Consider the following 17283-nt stretch of genomic DNA (forward strand, 5'->3'; position numbering starts at 1 on the left):
CATCAAAGGGTTTGTCACATAAATAACGTTCATGTGGTTTCTCTGCTGTATGATCTGCCTAATGGGCAGTTCATGCTGAACATGCACTAGAAACTCTGACACATTCACTTCACTTGTATGTTTTCGATACAGTATGAATTCTCTGAATTATAAGGCCTGAACACTAACTAAAGGCTTTGTCACACTCACGACATTTGCACTAAGATGTTTTGCCACATAATTCTCATTTATTTGGTTTCTCTCCAGTATGAATTCTCTGATGAACTGCAAGGCTTGTAGTTCTACTAAATGCCTTGCCACATACATCACATTTATAGGGTTTCTCTCCAGTATGAACTCTCTGATGAAAAGCAAGGTTTCCAGTATGACTAAACGCCTTGCCACACACATCACATTTATAGGGTTTCTCTCCAGTATGAACTCTCTGATGAAGAGCAAGGCCTGTTGCCTGAATAAAGGCCTTGCCACATACATCACACTTATATGGTTTCTCTCCAGTATGAACTCTCCGATGAACAGCAAGTTGTCCAGTACGACTAAATGCCTTAGCACACACATCACATTTATATGGTTTCTCTCCAGTATGAACTCTCTGATGAACTGCGAGGCTTGAACTTACACTGAAAGCCTTGCCACAGATACCACAATTATATGGTTTCTCTCCAGTATGAACTCTCTGATGAACTGCAAGGTTTGAAGTTCGATTAAAGGCCTTGCCACATACACCACAATTATATGGTTTCTCTCCAGTATGAACTCTCTGATGAACAGCAAGGCTTCCAGTATAATTAAATGCCTTGCCACACACATCACACTTATATGGTTTCTCTCCAGTATGAACTCTCCGATGAACTCCAAGGTGTCCAGTATAATTAAATGCCTTGCCACACACATCACATTTATATGGTTTCTCTCCAGTGTGAATTCTCTGATGAACAGCAAGGCCTGTTGTTTGAATAAAGGCCTTGCCACATACATCACACTTATATGGTTTCTCTCCAGTATGAACTCTCCGATGAACAGCAAGTTTGCCAGTACGATTAAATGACTTGCCGCACACATCACATTTATACGGTTTCTCTCCAGTATGAACTCTCCAATGAACTGCAAGGCTTGAAATTTCACTAAAGCCTTTGCAACATTCATCACATTTATATGGTTTCTCTCCTTTATGAGTTCTCTGATGAACTTCAAGTTCTGAGTTCTGACTAAAGCATAGGCCACATACATCACATTTATATGGTTTTTTCCCAGTATGAAGTCTCTGATGAACTGCATGGCTTGCATTTTGACTAAAAGCTTTTCCAGAAACATCACATTTAGATGGTTTCACTCCAGTATGAGTTCTCTGATGAGTTTCAAGGTGTGTACTTTGTTTAAAGCAGTGACCACACACATCACATTTATATCGTTTCTCTCCAGGATGAATATTCTGATGAACTGCAAGGTTTCCAATTTGAATAAAAGCCTTGTCACCTACATCACATTTATGTGGTTTCTCTCCAGTATGAATTCTCCAGTGAATGGCAAGTTTGGTAGTTTGATCAAAAGCCTTGCTACACACGTCACATTTATATGGATTTCCTCCTGTATGGATTCTTTGATGTCCAGTGAGTTCTGAGTCCTGAAGAAAGGTTATGTCACATTCATTATATTTGTAAGGTCTTTTTTTGTGTGTTTCATGGTCTTGGAACAGTTTTGAAGGATACATAACAGCATTCTCATGTTTATGAGAAAAGCCTTTGCAGACATTACAAGTTCTGTGAGGTGGTAAACCTGAGGTGCTGACGTTTGTCACAACTTGACTACATTCAAAAATTATCCCTTCAGATTGTACCATCTGCAATTCATCCTGAAAGCTTGATCCGTGCCTTTCAAAAGGTCCATTTTCTGCATCACTTCTACTATGATGATCTCTTCCATCAGTGAGATTTTTGTTATAGGATATAGACATTTCCTTGTCATTTCTTTCATCGTATGTCCACAGACAATCAAAGTCATGTATATTTTCCTGAATCTTCCTGAGGCGAAAATCTTTGATTTCAAGGATTTCAGCTCTTCCAAACATCACTCTTTGAAAAATTTCCCCTTTCCCACTGTTTCCTTTGGCCTGTAATTTCTTGATCATATGTATATGAGACATATCTACAAGACATAAAGAACCACAGATATTCTATTAATTACAATTCATAAATTATTTCCTGTTGAACACACGATATTATACCAAAGGTCATATCCATCCTGAAGAGAATTATGAATCTTCGCAATGATGATCTTAAAACAATACAACACTAAAGGAATATAGCTCTTTAAAAAAGACTGATCATAGGTAATTCAAATTAATTTTAGGGCAGTATAGTTTCAAACACAATCAGAAAACATTCATTTTATGCAAACTCACGTCAGTTCACAAAGAAAATGTATTTTCCCACCATGACCTCAAAACTCATCCTACTTTGTACTAAACACAGTGCTGTCTCATAATTCAGGAGAAACTAATGGTATATTGTACACACTTTATGCACACTTATACTTATTTAATGGTAAAGAACATACAGGCCTAGAGAGGTGACTCAGTGGTAAAGAAACTGCCTGCCAATGGAGAAGACATCGCACAGGGGGATATAATCCCTGGATAGGAAAGATCCCCTGGAGCAGGAAATCAAAACCCAGTGCACTATTCTTGTCTGAAAAAAATTCCATTGACGGGAAAGCTTGGTGGGCTACAGTTCATGAGATCACAGAGTCAGACAGGAATGAGCAACTGAGCAAACAAGCGTCAATCAGGCAATACATGGGAATGGTAAACAAGGCAAAAGAAGCATTCCAATGAATAATGTGAAAAACAAATGGCAATTTGTAATTGTTCCACAAATACTGCATTGAGAAAATAAAGAATTCCGTAAAGTATATATATAAGTTGATGAGCCACAGATACTGAGCTTGCATTGTAAAACTACTCAAGCCCGTGTGCCAGGGGCCTGTGCTTCACAACAAAAGAAGCCACCACAATGAGAAACCATGCTTCCTGCAACTAGCGAGTAGCCCTCTGTCGTCTCAAATAGACAAAAGACCACACAGCAAAAAAGACCCAGTACAAGCCAAAGGAAAAAAAAAGACTTTGCCTTCATCTCTGTGGGTGCTACAGCACCACTAGAGGGTGCTGTACATTTCACATGTCAAAGAACACAGCCGTAAGTTAGGGAGAAGAAAACTCTCTTGTGAGAGTTCACAAACATTAAACATCTGTTTTCTCACAGAACTCTCCCACTTGGAGAGTTTCCCAAACACTATGAATGGTGTGGCTTCCTCTCTGTCCTTCTGACAGTTGACCTGTGATCACAGTGTGGATACTTTCCCACTCATCTGGATGTTTGCTATTAGCACCTCATTCTCCACAATCCAGGGGTCTTCTAACTTGTGCCACAAGAATGGAGATAACGTTCAGATCAGAAACAGAACTTCCTACTCAGAAGTAATGCCATATACTGTGGCTTCTTCCAGAACCCAACCTTCTTTTTTAAATAAATGCTTCTGTTATTTTTAATACATTAAGGTACTAATTTCTTCTGGATCAGGTGAGTGTTCGTTGCTGTTTGATCTTTTCTCCAAGCTCAGCAAGTAGGGGCTACACTCCAGTTGCAGTGCCCATGTTCCTCACTTGCTGTGGCTTCTCCTGGGTGCACGGGCTTCAGTAGTTGTCCCATGTGGGCTCAGTAGTTGCAGCTTCCAGGCTCTAGAGTGCTGGTTCGTAGTTGAGGCACACAGGCGTAGCTGCTCTGTGACGTGTGGGATCTTCTCAGATCAAGGATCGAACCTGTGTCTCCTGCATTGGCAGGTGTAGAATCCAGCTCTTTTGTCAGCCAAGGAATGCAGACATTATAAACCGACAGAAAAATACTTCTCATTAAATTTACTCTCTGCCTCCTTCTGAATGCACAGGGAACAGTATAATATACAGTACAACATGCAGCAGGGATCCAGTTCCTCTCTAAGAACTACTGAACCAAGAACACAGGGCTAGAAAACAGGCAACTGGAGATTTCACAGTTTGAAATCAGCTTTATAAACACCTGAGCTGTGGAGAAACTCCTTGTGCATCACACAGTGGGCAGGTCACCTGAAGGAAAGTCAAGTTTAAATGCCTGATGCCAATCAGGAAGCTTTACATGTGTGAGTCAACAAGGTTTTGAGCTTAGTCAAGAAAAACAGCGGATCTCAAAAGGTACAGAAGGAACATGCAGAGGTACCCCAGGGCAGATCCCCACTTCAGGGGGAAGTGACACTCACCCACAGACAGCAGGATCCTGAGAATCTCCACCATCACGTCCTTGTACAAGGTCCTCTGGGCAGGGTCCAGGCATTCCCACTCCTCAGGAGTGAAATCTATGAACACATCCTTGAAGGTCAATTGTGCCTGAAATAAAAACAGATTTCACCAAAGGGCCCTGAGGAGGATTCTTAGTTTCACACAAAATGAGAAGAGGTGAGAGGGGTAAAGCTCAATTCACTTGAAGTAATATACTTTCTGATAGATCCATTAAAAGCTGCTTGAAGCAAACTGTTGGTCTGTAATCTAATTTATAATTTCCTCTTTTTCCCTAAGATTATGATATCCTGCAGTCAACATGAATTTGTCATGTATGTGGACAACACATGAAAAATACACAAATTAAAACCAAGACTGGGTTGTCTATGCAGAAGTGTTACATTAAACACAGTGAGTGACACAGTGTCACTATCTAGATGAGTTACAGCAAGACTGGTGTCTTCAGAGATGACAAAGTCCACAGTGACTTTAAAAGAACACACATTGTGACGATGACGACATCATCACACTGACGACAGGTGTTTCACCACATCCTACACACTAAGCATTATTCTAAAGACTTCACACGGATGAACTTGTCATCAACATAACAGCACGTTAGAGAAAGATCTGTGTCCACCTTACTGGGGAGAAAACTGTCACTCTAAGAAATCGCTCAGATCAAACAGTTAAGAAATGAGGCAACAGCACCTGAGCTCAGGTGGTTGGGAGAGACAACTGAACCCAAAGAATCAACCACTTAACTAGCAGAGAAGGAAAGAGCATCCACAGAGAGTTCCCTGAGAATACCTGAAACAAGTTCAAGGAAGCTGAAATACAAGAACAGCATAAATGGTCACGATACAGGGTCACACCCTCTCCATGGCAACCCTCACAATGTCAATAATCTTACTTCAATTTACATCATTCATGTGATGATGTAGAAAAATCAATGCCATGAAATACACTAAAGAGACAACTGAAACTGCTACAAAGCATACACCATTATTTATGAGATGATGTTTTTGTAATAAAACCATGGAGTTACATATCCATGCATTCATGCATGCATGTGTAAACACACAATTGATTGAAACAAGAAGAGTTGTCTTTATTTTTTTCTTTCATTCTATCAAAATGCATTCAGCATCAGCTTTGTGCTTGAAATACAGCAGTGAACATGATGGAGCTTATAGTCTAGCAGCCAGCCAGCCAATTTCATCCACAATTTTAATGTTACTACTGAAATCAGTGCTCTGACACAGGCCTGGTGCTAGGACAAGATTAAACAGAAAGTCTTCACCTACATTGAGAAATCAGACAAGGTCTCTGTGAGGAAGCAACACTTAGGATCGGCAAGGTGGGAAATGGAAGAGTGTTGCAAGCATGAGAACAGCCTGTGTGCCGGCTCTGAGGCAGGAAGATATTTACTGAACAGAAAGTCAGCCAGTGTGACTGGGACACAGGGAATGCAGATGGGGTGATGCCAGGTAGAGATAATTTATGCAAGATCTATGGATTTTGGGCTTTATTCCAAAAGCTAATGGAAGTCACTGAAGAATGTCCAGGAGGAAAGTTAGATGCTTAGATTTGTTTTTCAGAGCTCAATCTACTGTGTGTGGAAGTTGTTGTTTACCTGCTTACTCATGCCAGACTCTTTGCAACCCTGCTGAGGGCAGCTCACCAGCTCCTCTATCCATGGAATTCTCCAGGCAAGAATACTGGAGTGGGTTCCTGTTCTCTTCTTTCATTGTACTTCTTCCTTCAGTAACTTTGTCAACATTCTATTTCTTTTTCAAAGCTTATTTATTTTGCTTATGTTGGGTCTTTGTTACTGTGAGTGGGCTTTCTCTAGTTCCAGCTGCAGTGCCCGGGCTTCTCCTAGCAGTGGCTTCTCTTGTTTTGGAGCACAGGCTCTAGAGAGTGCGGGCTTCCATAGTAATGGCTCCTAGGCTCTAGGTCACAGGCTCAGCAGTTGTGGCCCATGGGCTTAGTTGCTCTGAGGCATCTTCCCGGACCTGGGATGGAACCCGTGCACCCAACATTGGCAGGCACATTCTTAGCTACTGTACTACCAGGGAACTCCTCAACATTATCTTATTCTAGTTCAAAAACTAATAATAGTAAGAATAATACAAGCAGAAAATAACATACAGGAGATTTCTTCCAATCTTTATAAAATACCTGTATTTAACTATATGTGGCCCTCCCTATGGGTAAATGGTTAAGAATCCACTGGGCAATGCAAGAGATGTGGGTTGTTGCCTGGTCTGAGATCCCACTTGCTGAGGGGCAACTAAGCCTGTGAGTCTCAATTCCTGAGTCAGAGCTGTAGAGCGCAGGAGGTGAAACTACTGAAGCCAGTGTGCTCTAGAGCCTGGGTTGCAAGACAACAGAAGCCACCCACAGTGAGAAGTGTGCACACTGCATCCAGAGAGTGGCCACCACTCGCCAGAACTAGGGAAAAGACACTGAAGCAATGAAGTCAGAGTACAGGAAATAAATATATTTTAAAATTAATAATGTGATTTTTATCCGTAGTTTTAGCTATGTACTTATTAACAAACTCCAAGTTTATTATTTTATTTCATTAGGAAAATACTGAATCAAGATTAGTAAAGTTGGAGAATTCCCTCATGGTCCAGTGGTTAAGATTCCTCACTTCCTGCATGGTTTCAGGTTCGATCCCTACTCTTCGAACTAAGACCCTGGAAGCTGTATCATGTGGTCAAAAAGAAAGAAAAAAAATTAGTAAGCCTGATTTCACAATTTAAATTAGATGGTGTAACAAACCACTCTCTAGCTCTGACATCGCTTTCTGAACATACCATTCCATTCCATTCCCAAACACTTAAGTTTTCAAGGAGGTGCTCATTTAGTTTTAAATGTGCTATAAAAAGTTATAACTGATTTCCACTCATTGGCCTCTTTTGCAGATTTTCCTGTGTACTGTACATGTTAATACCTGTGGTCCATGTACAGCTTCTTTACCATGGTTGACTGAGAGCAGACAGCGCATCCAGATGGGCCCTCAACAGTCCGTGTTGCCCAACAGCACTGAGACCCCGTCTCCAACCCGTGGGTGAGAAGCCCTGCCCAGGATGGTGCCCAAGGGAGCCTCCTCACAAGGGCCAGGTCACCGGGTCATAGGGAGACCGGACCTAAGTGGAGTTGACAGGGCCTGAGGGAAGGCCCCGGGCGAGTGTGCTTATACAGGAGTCACACAGGACGCTCCAGAGTCAGACACAATTAGCGAGTCCTGAGAACGGCAATTCAGGAAGGCAGTGTGAGAATCCACTGAGAATATGACCCTACCTGAGAAAGAGCCATGCCTGACTCCTGTTCTTTCCTCTTCTGGGCCTCTTTGTCCATGAGTCTTCACAGTTCTATCATGAAAGTGGAAAACATGCTGTTTAATGCTTAGCGTCAACACATTCCCTTTCCTCATCCCCAACCACACACACAGGGAAGCCCTAACCATGTGGAACAGACAGTCCTCTGTGGTCACTGTCTCAGGAGGGACTCAGCACAGTCAGCTCCTGCAGAGAGTCCAACATGGGACTTTACCACAATTTCCTTGGATCACACTCCCCTCCTGGTGAGGCCTCATGCACACAGCAACAGGGGGCACCTCCGCTGACCCCACGATGCCCTTCAGGTCACACAGCAGGCTCTGGTCCAGCCCCACTCAGAGCAGAGCACCCTTCCCTCTCCCAGGGCCTGATCTCAGTCTCAGAAGTGGAGGCTAAGAGCCCTGGTGCTCAGTGCAGGATCCAGATTGGAATCATCTGCAGCTCTGTGCACATTCCTGGGGCGAGGCCCCACACGAGAACCTGAGGAGCCTGTCTGATCGGGGAGAACCGACTAACCAAAGGAGTATGTGTATACATACCATACACCCTGTGAGCATATGACACATGTGTATACTGTGAAATATTTATCACAATCCACTAATGAACACACCCATCTCCTCCAAATTCCCATGTTCTGTGTGTGGTGAAATCATTGATGACGTACTCTCCTGACAAATTCCCAGCATGAAGTAACAGAACAGGATTAACTATAGTCAGCATGCTGCGCATACCTCCCAAGGATGCACTCATTTCACAACTCAAAGACTGTACCTTTTGACCAACATCCCCCCATCTTCCCCACCCCCCAGCCCCAGATGACCACCATCCTACCCTCTGGTACTAGTGAGTTTCATTTTTTTTAATATTCCATATAATGGATGGACATATAATACCAGTCTTTCCCTGTCTTAATTCACTTACCATAATATTCTCTACATTCATCCAAGTTATCCCAAGTGAGACAAATCTCCATGATTGTTTACAAGAAAGTCGCTATTGAATGAACGAATCTTTATCCCAAGCTACAAAAATAATTAAATGTAAAGAAAGCAGAAAGCCAAAAGTAAAACCTACACAAAGAACATGTTGAAAGTTCCTTGAAAAGGCATCATGTAGTAAGAGTCAGTCAGTTCTTGCCCCATTTCTTCTCTCGCATAACCTCTACTCCGCATCAGGAAGAGCGAAGGCGGGGACCCACACCTGAGAGAATCAAGTCACTGCCGCAGCCCCCACCTCAACAGGCTCTACACATGCATGCTCTTTTAATACAAATTATTACAAAATACACATGCCTCACAGACAGAAGTTCTGCAATTCTCATTCTGATCTGTATAATTTAAAGAAGCAAGATTTGCATTAGATTTTAAAGCCAAGAATCAATGTATAACGACTTAATAATTCTTACCCAACTGATTCAGCACTCTTCCGGATCTAGTCCCCACCATCACCTGCACACTAGCTGTTTTCACTTCATTTGGTTGATCTGTTTCCCTGCTTCTTTCTACATCTCCCTTTCTCTGCTTGCATCTCTGCTCTCCTGCTGTGCCTGTCCTCCTCTCTTCTTCCCTGCCTCCCATCCCGCCTCTCTCTGCCATCTGTTCGCCTTCAAGTTGCTTTCTCTCCAACCTCCCTGGTGATCCTCAATCTCCATGTATTTCTGCTTTTCTTCTTCCACCTCTGCCCTCCCTTCCTCCCAACTCTCTGGCACTCCCAAGTGGCTATGCTTCCCTTCAGCTCGCTTTTTTTCTCAGCTCCTCCAATCACTAGGAGTCCCCGTTTTCTCCCACCAGGATATTGTTGCTCTGATTCCAGCTCTTGTATCCCCTTTGCAGGCTGGCTGTGTGAACTGCCTCTCCAATGTCGCCCTCTTTGGGACCCCTGATTTACAGCCCCTCTCCCTTGAAGACTATAGAAGGGGGCGGTAGAAGATGAGATGGTGAGATACCATCCCTGGACTCAACAGACCTGGATTTGAGAAAACTCTTGGAGATACAGGGCTTCCAAAGAGTCGGAATGAACAACCACACCTCCCTATGTTGCTCACCCTTAACTCTACGGAGACCCTGCTTTGCTCTGAATTTCTCTCCTTTCCCCACTCGCTAACTTCAACGCTCATTCTCTTTCATGAAGCTGTCTCTTCCAAGTTCCTCACCATCCTCTTCACTGCCATCGCTTGTCCCACAGGCTTTTCTCAATTTTCCATTTCTCTAGGAGTCGCTTTCTCTGCTTCTTCTGATCCCGCCTTCCGCCCACTATTGACAGGGTAGGAGACTGAATAAGAAAGGCCCTCCCGCAAGAGCCAAATTCCAGCGGGTGGTATTTGGGGCCTAAGAACCATGGGTGTCACGTGGCTGGCTCAGGTCACCTTCCCCACCAGAGATCAGCGGAAAAGTCACTCTGAAGGGCAGAAGGACCTGCCTAGGAGACGTGAGGACAGACGGCTGGGAGAGGGGGGGTCTCAGGAGCGGGGCGGGCTCCCCAGAATCCCAGGACCGGGGAGAGAACGCGGCCCCTCCGGGGGCGGGGCGGCCGGCGAGGCCTCCAAGGCCTGAGAAGGAGAGGCTGAAGAACGTGCAGCGAATAAACCACCTCACCTAATACAATTGTATGTGGTGCAGAAAGGGTAGAGGGGTCAGTGAGGTCAGTAAACGGTTTTAAGCCAGAAAAAGGTGCGAAACGCAGCGTTTCAGTGTTCCAGAAGCAGAAACCGGCTTCAGTGCAGAGTTCCACCAAAAGGCAGGAGCCCCTTCGCCGCTTACGGAGACGTCTGAATTTGCTGGGGGTGGTGGGGAGGGAGCGGGGATTTAGAGTCAGGCTCAGAGGTTAAAGCCTCTGCCTCCAACGCTGGGAAACCCGGGTTCGATCCCTGGGTCGGGAAGATCCCCTGGAGAAGGAAATGGTAACCCACTCCAGTATTCTTGCCTGGAGAATGCCATGGACAGAGAAGCCTGGTAAGCTACAGTCCACGGGGTCGCAAAGAGTCAGACACGACTGAGCGACTTCACTTCAGAGTCAGTAGCGACCCTCAGATCCGGGGTACTAGGAAGAGGAGACCGCGAGAGGCAGGTTTGACTCCAAAGACAGAAACTCACGCCGCGATGGGACCTCCAGTCGCCGCTCTCCGCCTCTCCGTGGGTCACAGTGCGCGCACGCGCAGACAAATAGCTGACCGGCCTGCAGGCGGGGCCAGGCGGTCAGCGGGTGGGTGGTGGAGAGAAGCCGGACCAAAATAGGGCCGTCCTTTGAAAGGTAAGGCGGAAACTCGGTGCGTGCCGGGGCGGAGCGTCCCGGCGCAGAGCAGGGGCTACTCGACGAGGAGGGACTGGGATACTCGGCGCGGGGCGGACGCGTCGGCGCGGGGCGGGGCGGGGCGGGGCGGCGCAGGGTGGCGAAGTGTCGCGGCACAGAAGGCGGAAGTGAAGTGAAGTGAAGTGAAGTCGCTCAGTCGTGTCCAACCCTTTGCGACCCCGTGGACTTTAGCCCACCAGGCTCCTCAGTACATGGGATTTTCCAGGCAAGAATACTGGAGTGGGTTGGCATTTCCTTCGTCAGGGGATCTTCCCGACCCGGGGATCGAACCGGGGTCTCCCGCATTGTAGGCCGGCGCTTTACCGTCTGAGCTACCAGGGGGGCAGAGGAAACTGTAATTCAGTACTGTAATCACTGCTAAAGGGGACTGCAGCCAGGGGACTGCTCCTTGGAAGTAAAGTTATGATACAACTACATGGTGTATTAAAAAGCAGAGGAATGACATTGCCAACAAAGGTCCCTATAAACAAACTATGGTTTTTCCAGTAGTCAGCTAGTTCAGTTCAGTTCAGTCGCTCAGTCGTGTCCGACTCTTTGCACCCCGTGAATCGCAGCACGCCAGGCCTCCCTGTCCATCACCAACTCCCAGAGTTCACTCAAACTCAGGACCATCGAGTCAGTGATGCCATCCAGCCATCTCATCCTCTGTCATCCCCTTTTTCTCCTGCCCCCAATCCCTCCCAGCATCAGAGTCTTTTCCAATGAGTCAGCTCTTCGCATGAGGTGGCCAAAGCTAGGGATGTGATTTAAAAAGGGATGTGAGAGTCGGTCCATAAAGAAGGCTGAGCATAGAAAAATCGATGCTTTTGGATTGTGGTGCTGGAGATTAGTGTTGAGAGTCCCTTGGAGAGCAAGGAGATCAAAGCAGTCAACCCGAAAGGAGACCAACCATGAATAGTCATTGGAAGGACTGATGCTGGAGCTGAGGCTCCAATACTTTGGCCACATGATGCAAATATCGGACTCACTGGAAAAGACTTCGAGGCTGGGAAAGATTGAAGGCAGGAGGAGAATGGAATGACAGAGGATGAGACGGTTAGATGGCATCACCAACTCAATGGACATGAGTTTGAGCAAACTCCAGGAGATGGTGAAAAACAGGGAAGCCTGGCATCCACGAGGTTGCAGTGAGTCAGTCATGACTGAGCGACTAAACAACAACAACAACAACAGCACATCACTGATAGGGCATAGACTGGGAATTTGTGGAGGGTGTGCCTGGTTTTTTCCCAGGGAAACAGGGGGCCTAGTGGGGGTCTCAAATCAGTGATAATGGGGAAGGGTGGCTCTTGGCAGTAACCCTTTTCCTGGAAGTGAAGTGGGAGAATTCTTTAATCTTTGCTCTTTTCCATAATTACAGGATCCGAAGTAAGCTTCAACTCTGTCATCAGAAGCTATAATACCAAGAAAAGTCAAAGAAGATAAATACACATGTAATAGTTAAAAATGGAACCTTAGGAATATTAACCCAATAATAATAAAAACAACAAGGAAGACCTGAGAACCTTGGTGTATGTACCTTAGAATATTGGTGAGGGGCCCTGCGTGTTCCTTTGGGCTGTGTTCTGTCTGGTCCTGTCACATCTTAGAGACATCAGTACGTGTTGGACGACGTTCCTCTGAATCAACAAGTCAAAGGTCTGGGTTGAACCAGAACCCAGAGGTTATACTGATGCCAAAATCTTGGCTCTGTGCAGAAATGCCAAACCAAAATATATGAAATACAAACACAGAGACAGGGTTATGGAGGATAAACAGTGGCTTTATATATGTGCTAGGCTAAAAGGGAACACTTTAGGCCCCCTCCCTGGTGAGTAGGGAGATATTATATCATCCGCTAGGGATATATGCTAAGGATCAAGGCAGTAACAGTCTTGTATTCTTGTTTCCTCTGCAAAGTTGTAAAAGGATGGGGTTGGTGACAAGATGAAGTTGTGTGCAGGGTCTTAGGTGGTCTGGTGTCCTAATCAGTGCAGTGGTAAAGAATCCACCTGCCAGTACAGGAGACTTGGGTTTGATTCCTGGGTCGGGAAGACCCCCTGGAGGAAGAAATGGCAACCTATTTTGTGTCCATTGGGTCACAAAAGAGTTGGACACGATTGACCCGGTGTCAGCATCCTTCTTTGATCAGCAACTGTTCTGCCCTTTGGAACTCACAGAAGGTCATGGAGGCTGCAGTCCTGCCTACAAGAAATGGGAACCAAAAAGGCCTCTGTGCCTGGAAGCCCCACAGGGCCCTGCTCTGCAGCCTCAATACTAGGAAAAGTATTTTCCATTTTGCCATTTCTCTGGTGATCACGGAAAAAAAAGTCCTTGCACAGCATCCTGGATATTATGTGTATGATTAGACAGTGATGAAATATCATACTGATGTAACTAAATTATCCCCTCATCTCCTCTTTTGCCAGCTGTGCTCTGGTGAAGAAATAGCTGGTGGGAATAAGCCTTTCTTCATTAATAAAGTGAAAAAGCAGTCAGTTGTTTTCTGTGCTCTGAGAAAAAAGCTGGATGTGAATTGTCCACGTTCCACATGCAGCCAGAAAACTCGGATGTGGATAGATGTGGTCTTACCTTAAAATGGTTTCACCCAGACACCTGGGGGAAAGTCTTCACGGAATTCCAAGAGTAGATGTACTGAGGATTTATCACATATGAGGCAGTAAACACAAACTGAATGGAATTATCCAAGAAAAATGCAACATTGTTGGGAAAACAAAACTAAACGCCAAAGTGAATGGCCTGGAAATTATCATACTGAGAGGATAACACACAGGAAGGTCAGGGGTCCCCACATGGAGGATATAGGCTGCAAGTGTCAACATTTGTCTTTCTGAAGATTTATTTATTCCTCAAATGAATTCTCTCTTTTGTGATCTGCTGTAAGAACTGTCATAAAAAATGGCCAAATTCATTACAATTGTAAGGATTCCCTCCAATATGAGTTTTTTGGGGGGAGGAATCTTGAGGAAATATTGTTTTCTTAAACATGTTTCCAAATTCAGTATAGTGTACCGATTCTGACACACATGAATCACTTCATTATGCCCATGGTGTGAATATTTCATGGAACAAACTACACAATATTCATTACCTGTCCAAGTTTGCTTTCCATACATATCCTCTCACGTTCCACAGTTTTGATCTTTGAGTTAAAGCTTCAGTGTGCACACTACTTTTGTGTGGTTTCTTGGAAAAACATATATTCTGAATTCTACACCCCACTCCAGTACTCTTGCCTGGAAAATCCATGGACGGAGGAGCCTGGTGGGCTGCAGTCCATGGGGTCGCTAAGAATCGGACACAACTGAGCAACTTCACTTTCACGTTTCACTTTCATGCATTAGAGAAGGAAATGGCAACGCACTCCAGTGTTCTTGCCTGGAGAATCCCAGGGAAGGGAAGCCTGGTGAGCTGCCATCTACGGGGTTGCACAGAGTCGGACACGAATGAAGCGACTTAGCAGCAGCAGCAGGAGCAGCAGTGTACTCTGAACCCTCCAGAAAGCCCTTGCCCGTCCATTTCCAAGACTCCTCTTCACTATGGAGTCTTGTCTAACACTTCAACTCAAGGTGAAATTTTTCCCACTCCCATTGCATTTGAGCATTGCTCCAGAATGTTCCTGAATTTGGATGTTTGGTAAAATCCTTCCCACAAATATTACATTTGTGTGGTTTAACTCCAGGATATGTATTCTTACACACCTAAAGAGTGAGCAGTAATTATGAAAACTTCCATAAAGCATAAAATAAAGTTTAAAACTGCCAAAGTATAAATTAGTGAATCCTGAGTTTAAGCCACTACCTAAAGGTCCTGCCATATTCTGTACACTGGTAAGGTTCTCTCTAGTATGGATCATCTGATGGCTAGTGCAATGTGAGCCCCAAGTAAAGGTTTTACACACTCATGTCATTTGTAAGCTTTCTCTCCAGAATGACTTCTTCACTGCATCCTGACTTAGGATTGTTGTCTAAAAGCCCTGACACACTCATTAAACTGATATAGTTCCTATCCATTGTGAATATTCTCAAGAAGCCTTTTGACCCTGAGAAAAGTCAAACTAGAGAAAACCTCACAAAAGCTTTGTTTCTGTGTTCAGACATAACTAACCATCACGTAATTAATTCTGAATGGAAATCGTACCCACATAGTGCATGTGGTGTCTTTTGGAAGGCATTCAGTATTTACAAAACATGAGAAAATTCATACTGGTGAGAATCCATACATTTAGAGCACAGTCCGTCCCTCCTAAGATTGGGGGAAATGATGTAAATATAATGTGTGTGGCCAGGTCTTCAATAACAGGTCTCATCTTTCCCATCAGCAGAGAGTTCATAATGCAGAGACATAAATGTAAGAGTGTGGCAAATCCTTCAGGTGGCATTCAGGCCTCAAAAGACATCAGGTGATGGACCGGAGAGACCATCTGAATGTAATCAGTGTGTCCAGGCTTTTGTCAGGTGTTTACACCTTAGGCTTCTTGAGAATATTCACACTGGATAGAAACTATATCAATGTAATAAGTGTGTCAGGGCTTTAAGACAACAATCCTAAGTCAGGATTCAGTAAAGGAGTCATTCTGGAGAGAAAGCTTACAAGTGACATGAGTGTGTAAAACCTTTACTTGGGGCTCACATTGCACTAGCCATCAGATGATCCATACTAGAGAGAACCTTACCAGTGTACAGAATATGGCACGACCTTTAGGTGGTGTCTTAAACTGAGGATTCACTAAATAATTTACACTTTGGCAGTTTTATAGTTTGTTTTAGAGGACTTTCCTGGTGGCTCAGATGGTAAATTGTCTGTCTACAATGCGAGAGACCTCGCTTCGATCCCTGGGTTGGGAAATGCCCTGGAGAAGGAAATGGCAACCCACTCCAGTACTCTTGCCTTGAAAATTCCACTTATGTGGTTTCCCTCCTGTGTGACCTGCCCAACAGTCAGCTGACGCTGAACATGCACTAGAAGCTTTACCATATTTCTTTCATTTGTATGGTTTCTATACAGTATGAATTCTTTGATTAATTATAAGGCCTGAACTCTGACTAAAAGCTTTGCTACACTCATTACATCTGCACTAAAATGTTTCTCATAATTTTTGTATTTGTAACATTTTTCTCTACTATGAATTGTCTGATTCTTAGATGGTCATTTCAAGCACTGCCCACATACATCACATTTCTATGCTGCCTCTCCTGTATGAACTGCATGATGGTGAGGCTAACTGTGCAGTAAAACTTTTGTCAGAATGGTTACATTTGTAAGATTTCCCTCCAGTATGAATTCTCCAAGGAACTGCAACGTTTGCATTTAAAGACCTTGCCACTGAGATCACATTTATATAGTTTCTCTCCAGTATGAATTCTCTGATGAATTCCAAGCTGTGGGTTTCCAGTAAAGCATCAGCCACACACAGCACATTTACACAGTTTCTCTCCAGTATGAATTCTCTGATGAAATGCACGGTTTCCCGTTTGACTGAAGGCCTTGCCAGATAGATCATTATTTATATGGTTTCTCCCCAATATGCTTCCAGTGAACTGCAAAGACCTGCAACTGAAGACTTTGCCACATAAATTACCTTTCTACACTTTTCCTCCTGTATGAACTGCCTGATGGCAATTTAAGGATGACTGTGCACTAACATGTTTGTCCTAATTGTTATACTTGTAAGCTTACTCTCCAGTATGAATTCTCTGATGAATTACAAGGATTGAATTTTGGCTAAAGGCCTGTCCATATACATCACATTTATATGGTTCCTCTCCAGTATGAACTCTCCGACAAACTACCAGCCTTGAATTTACACTAAAGGCCTGCCACACACATCACATTTATATGATTTCTCTCCAGTATGTACTCTCCAATAAACTACAAGCCGTGAATTTAGACTAAAGGCCTTGCCACATAGATCACATTTATATGGATTTTCTCCAGTATGAAATCTCCAATGAATTACAAGTATTGACTTTCGAGTATAGCCACATACATCACATTTATATGGTATGAATTCTCCAGTGAATTAAAAATATTGACTTTTGAGTATAGCCACGGCCACATACTTCAGATGTATATGGTTTCTCTCCAGTATTAAGGGTCTGATGAACTGTATGCCTTGCTTTTCGACTAAAGGCCTTTCCACACACATCACATTTGTATGGTTTCTCTCCAGTATGATTTCTCTGATGAATTCTAAGGGTCAATTTATCATTAAACACCTTACAACATATGTTACATTTATATGCTTTTCTTCCTGTATGGATTCTTTGATGTCTAGTGAGTTCTGAGTCCCGAAGAAAAGTTATGTTACAC

General features: G+C 44.0%; 1 protein-coding gene across 1 annotated transcript; it reads right to left on the bottom strand.

Moving 5' to 3' along the window:
• Nucleotides 1-223: 223 nt before the first annotated feature.
• LOC128064046 (zinc finger protein 665-like) lies at nt 224-2143 on the bottom strand. Its single transcript, XM_052656863.1, has one exon. It carries the CDS (start codon nt 2141-2143, stop codon nt 224-226), a length of 1920 nt encoding a protein of 639 aa, XP_052512823.1.
• Between the last annotated feature and the right edge of the window lie 15140 nt (nt 2144-17283).

Source organism: Budorcas taxicolor, chromosome 18 (assembly GCF_023091745.1).
Source record: "Budorcas taxicolor isolate Tak-1 chromosome 18, Takin1.1, whole genome shotgun sequence".
Classification (NCBI taxonomy): Eukaryota; Metazoa; Chordata; class Mammalia; order Artiodactyla; family Bovidae; genus Budorcas; species Budorcas taxicolor.

Excerpts from the sequence above, each read along its gene's own strand:
- LOC128064046 (XM_052656863.1), bottom strand. The coding sequence starts at position 2,143 with ATGTCTCATATACATATGATCAAGAAATTACAGGCCAAAGGAAACAGT.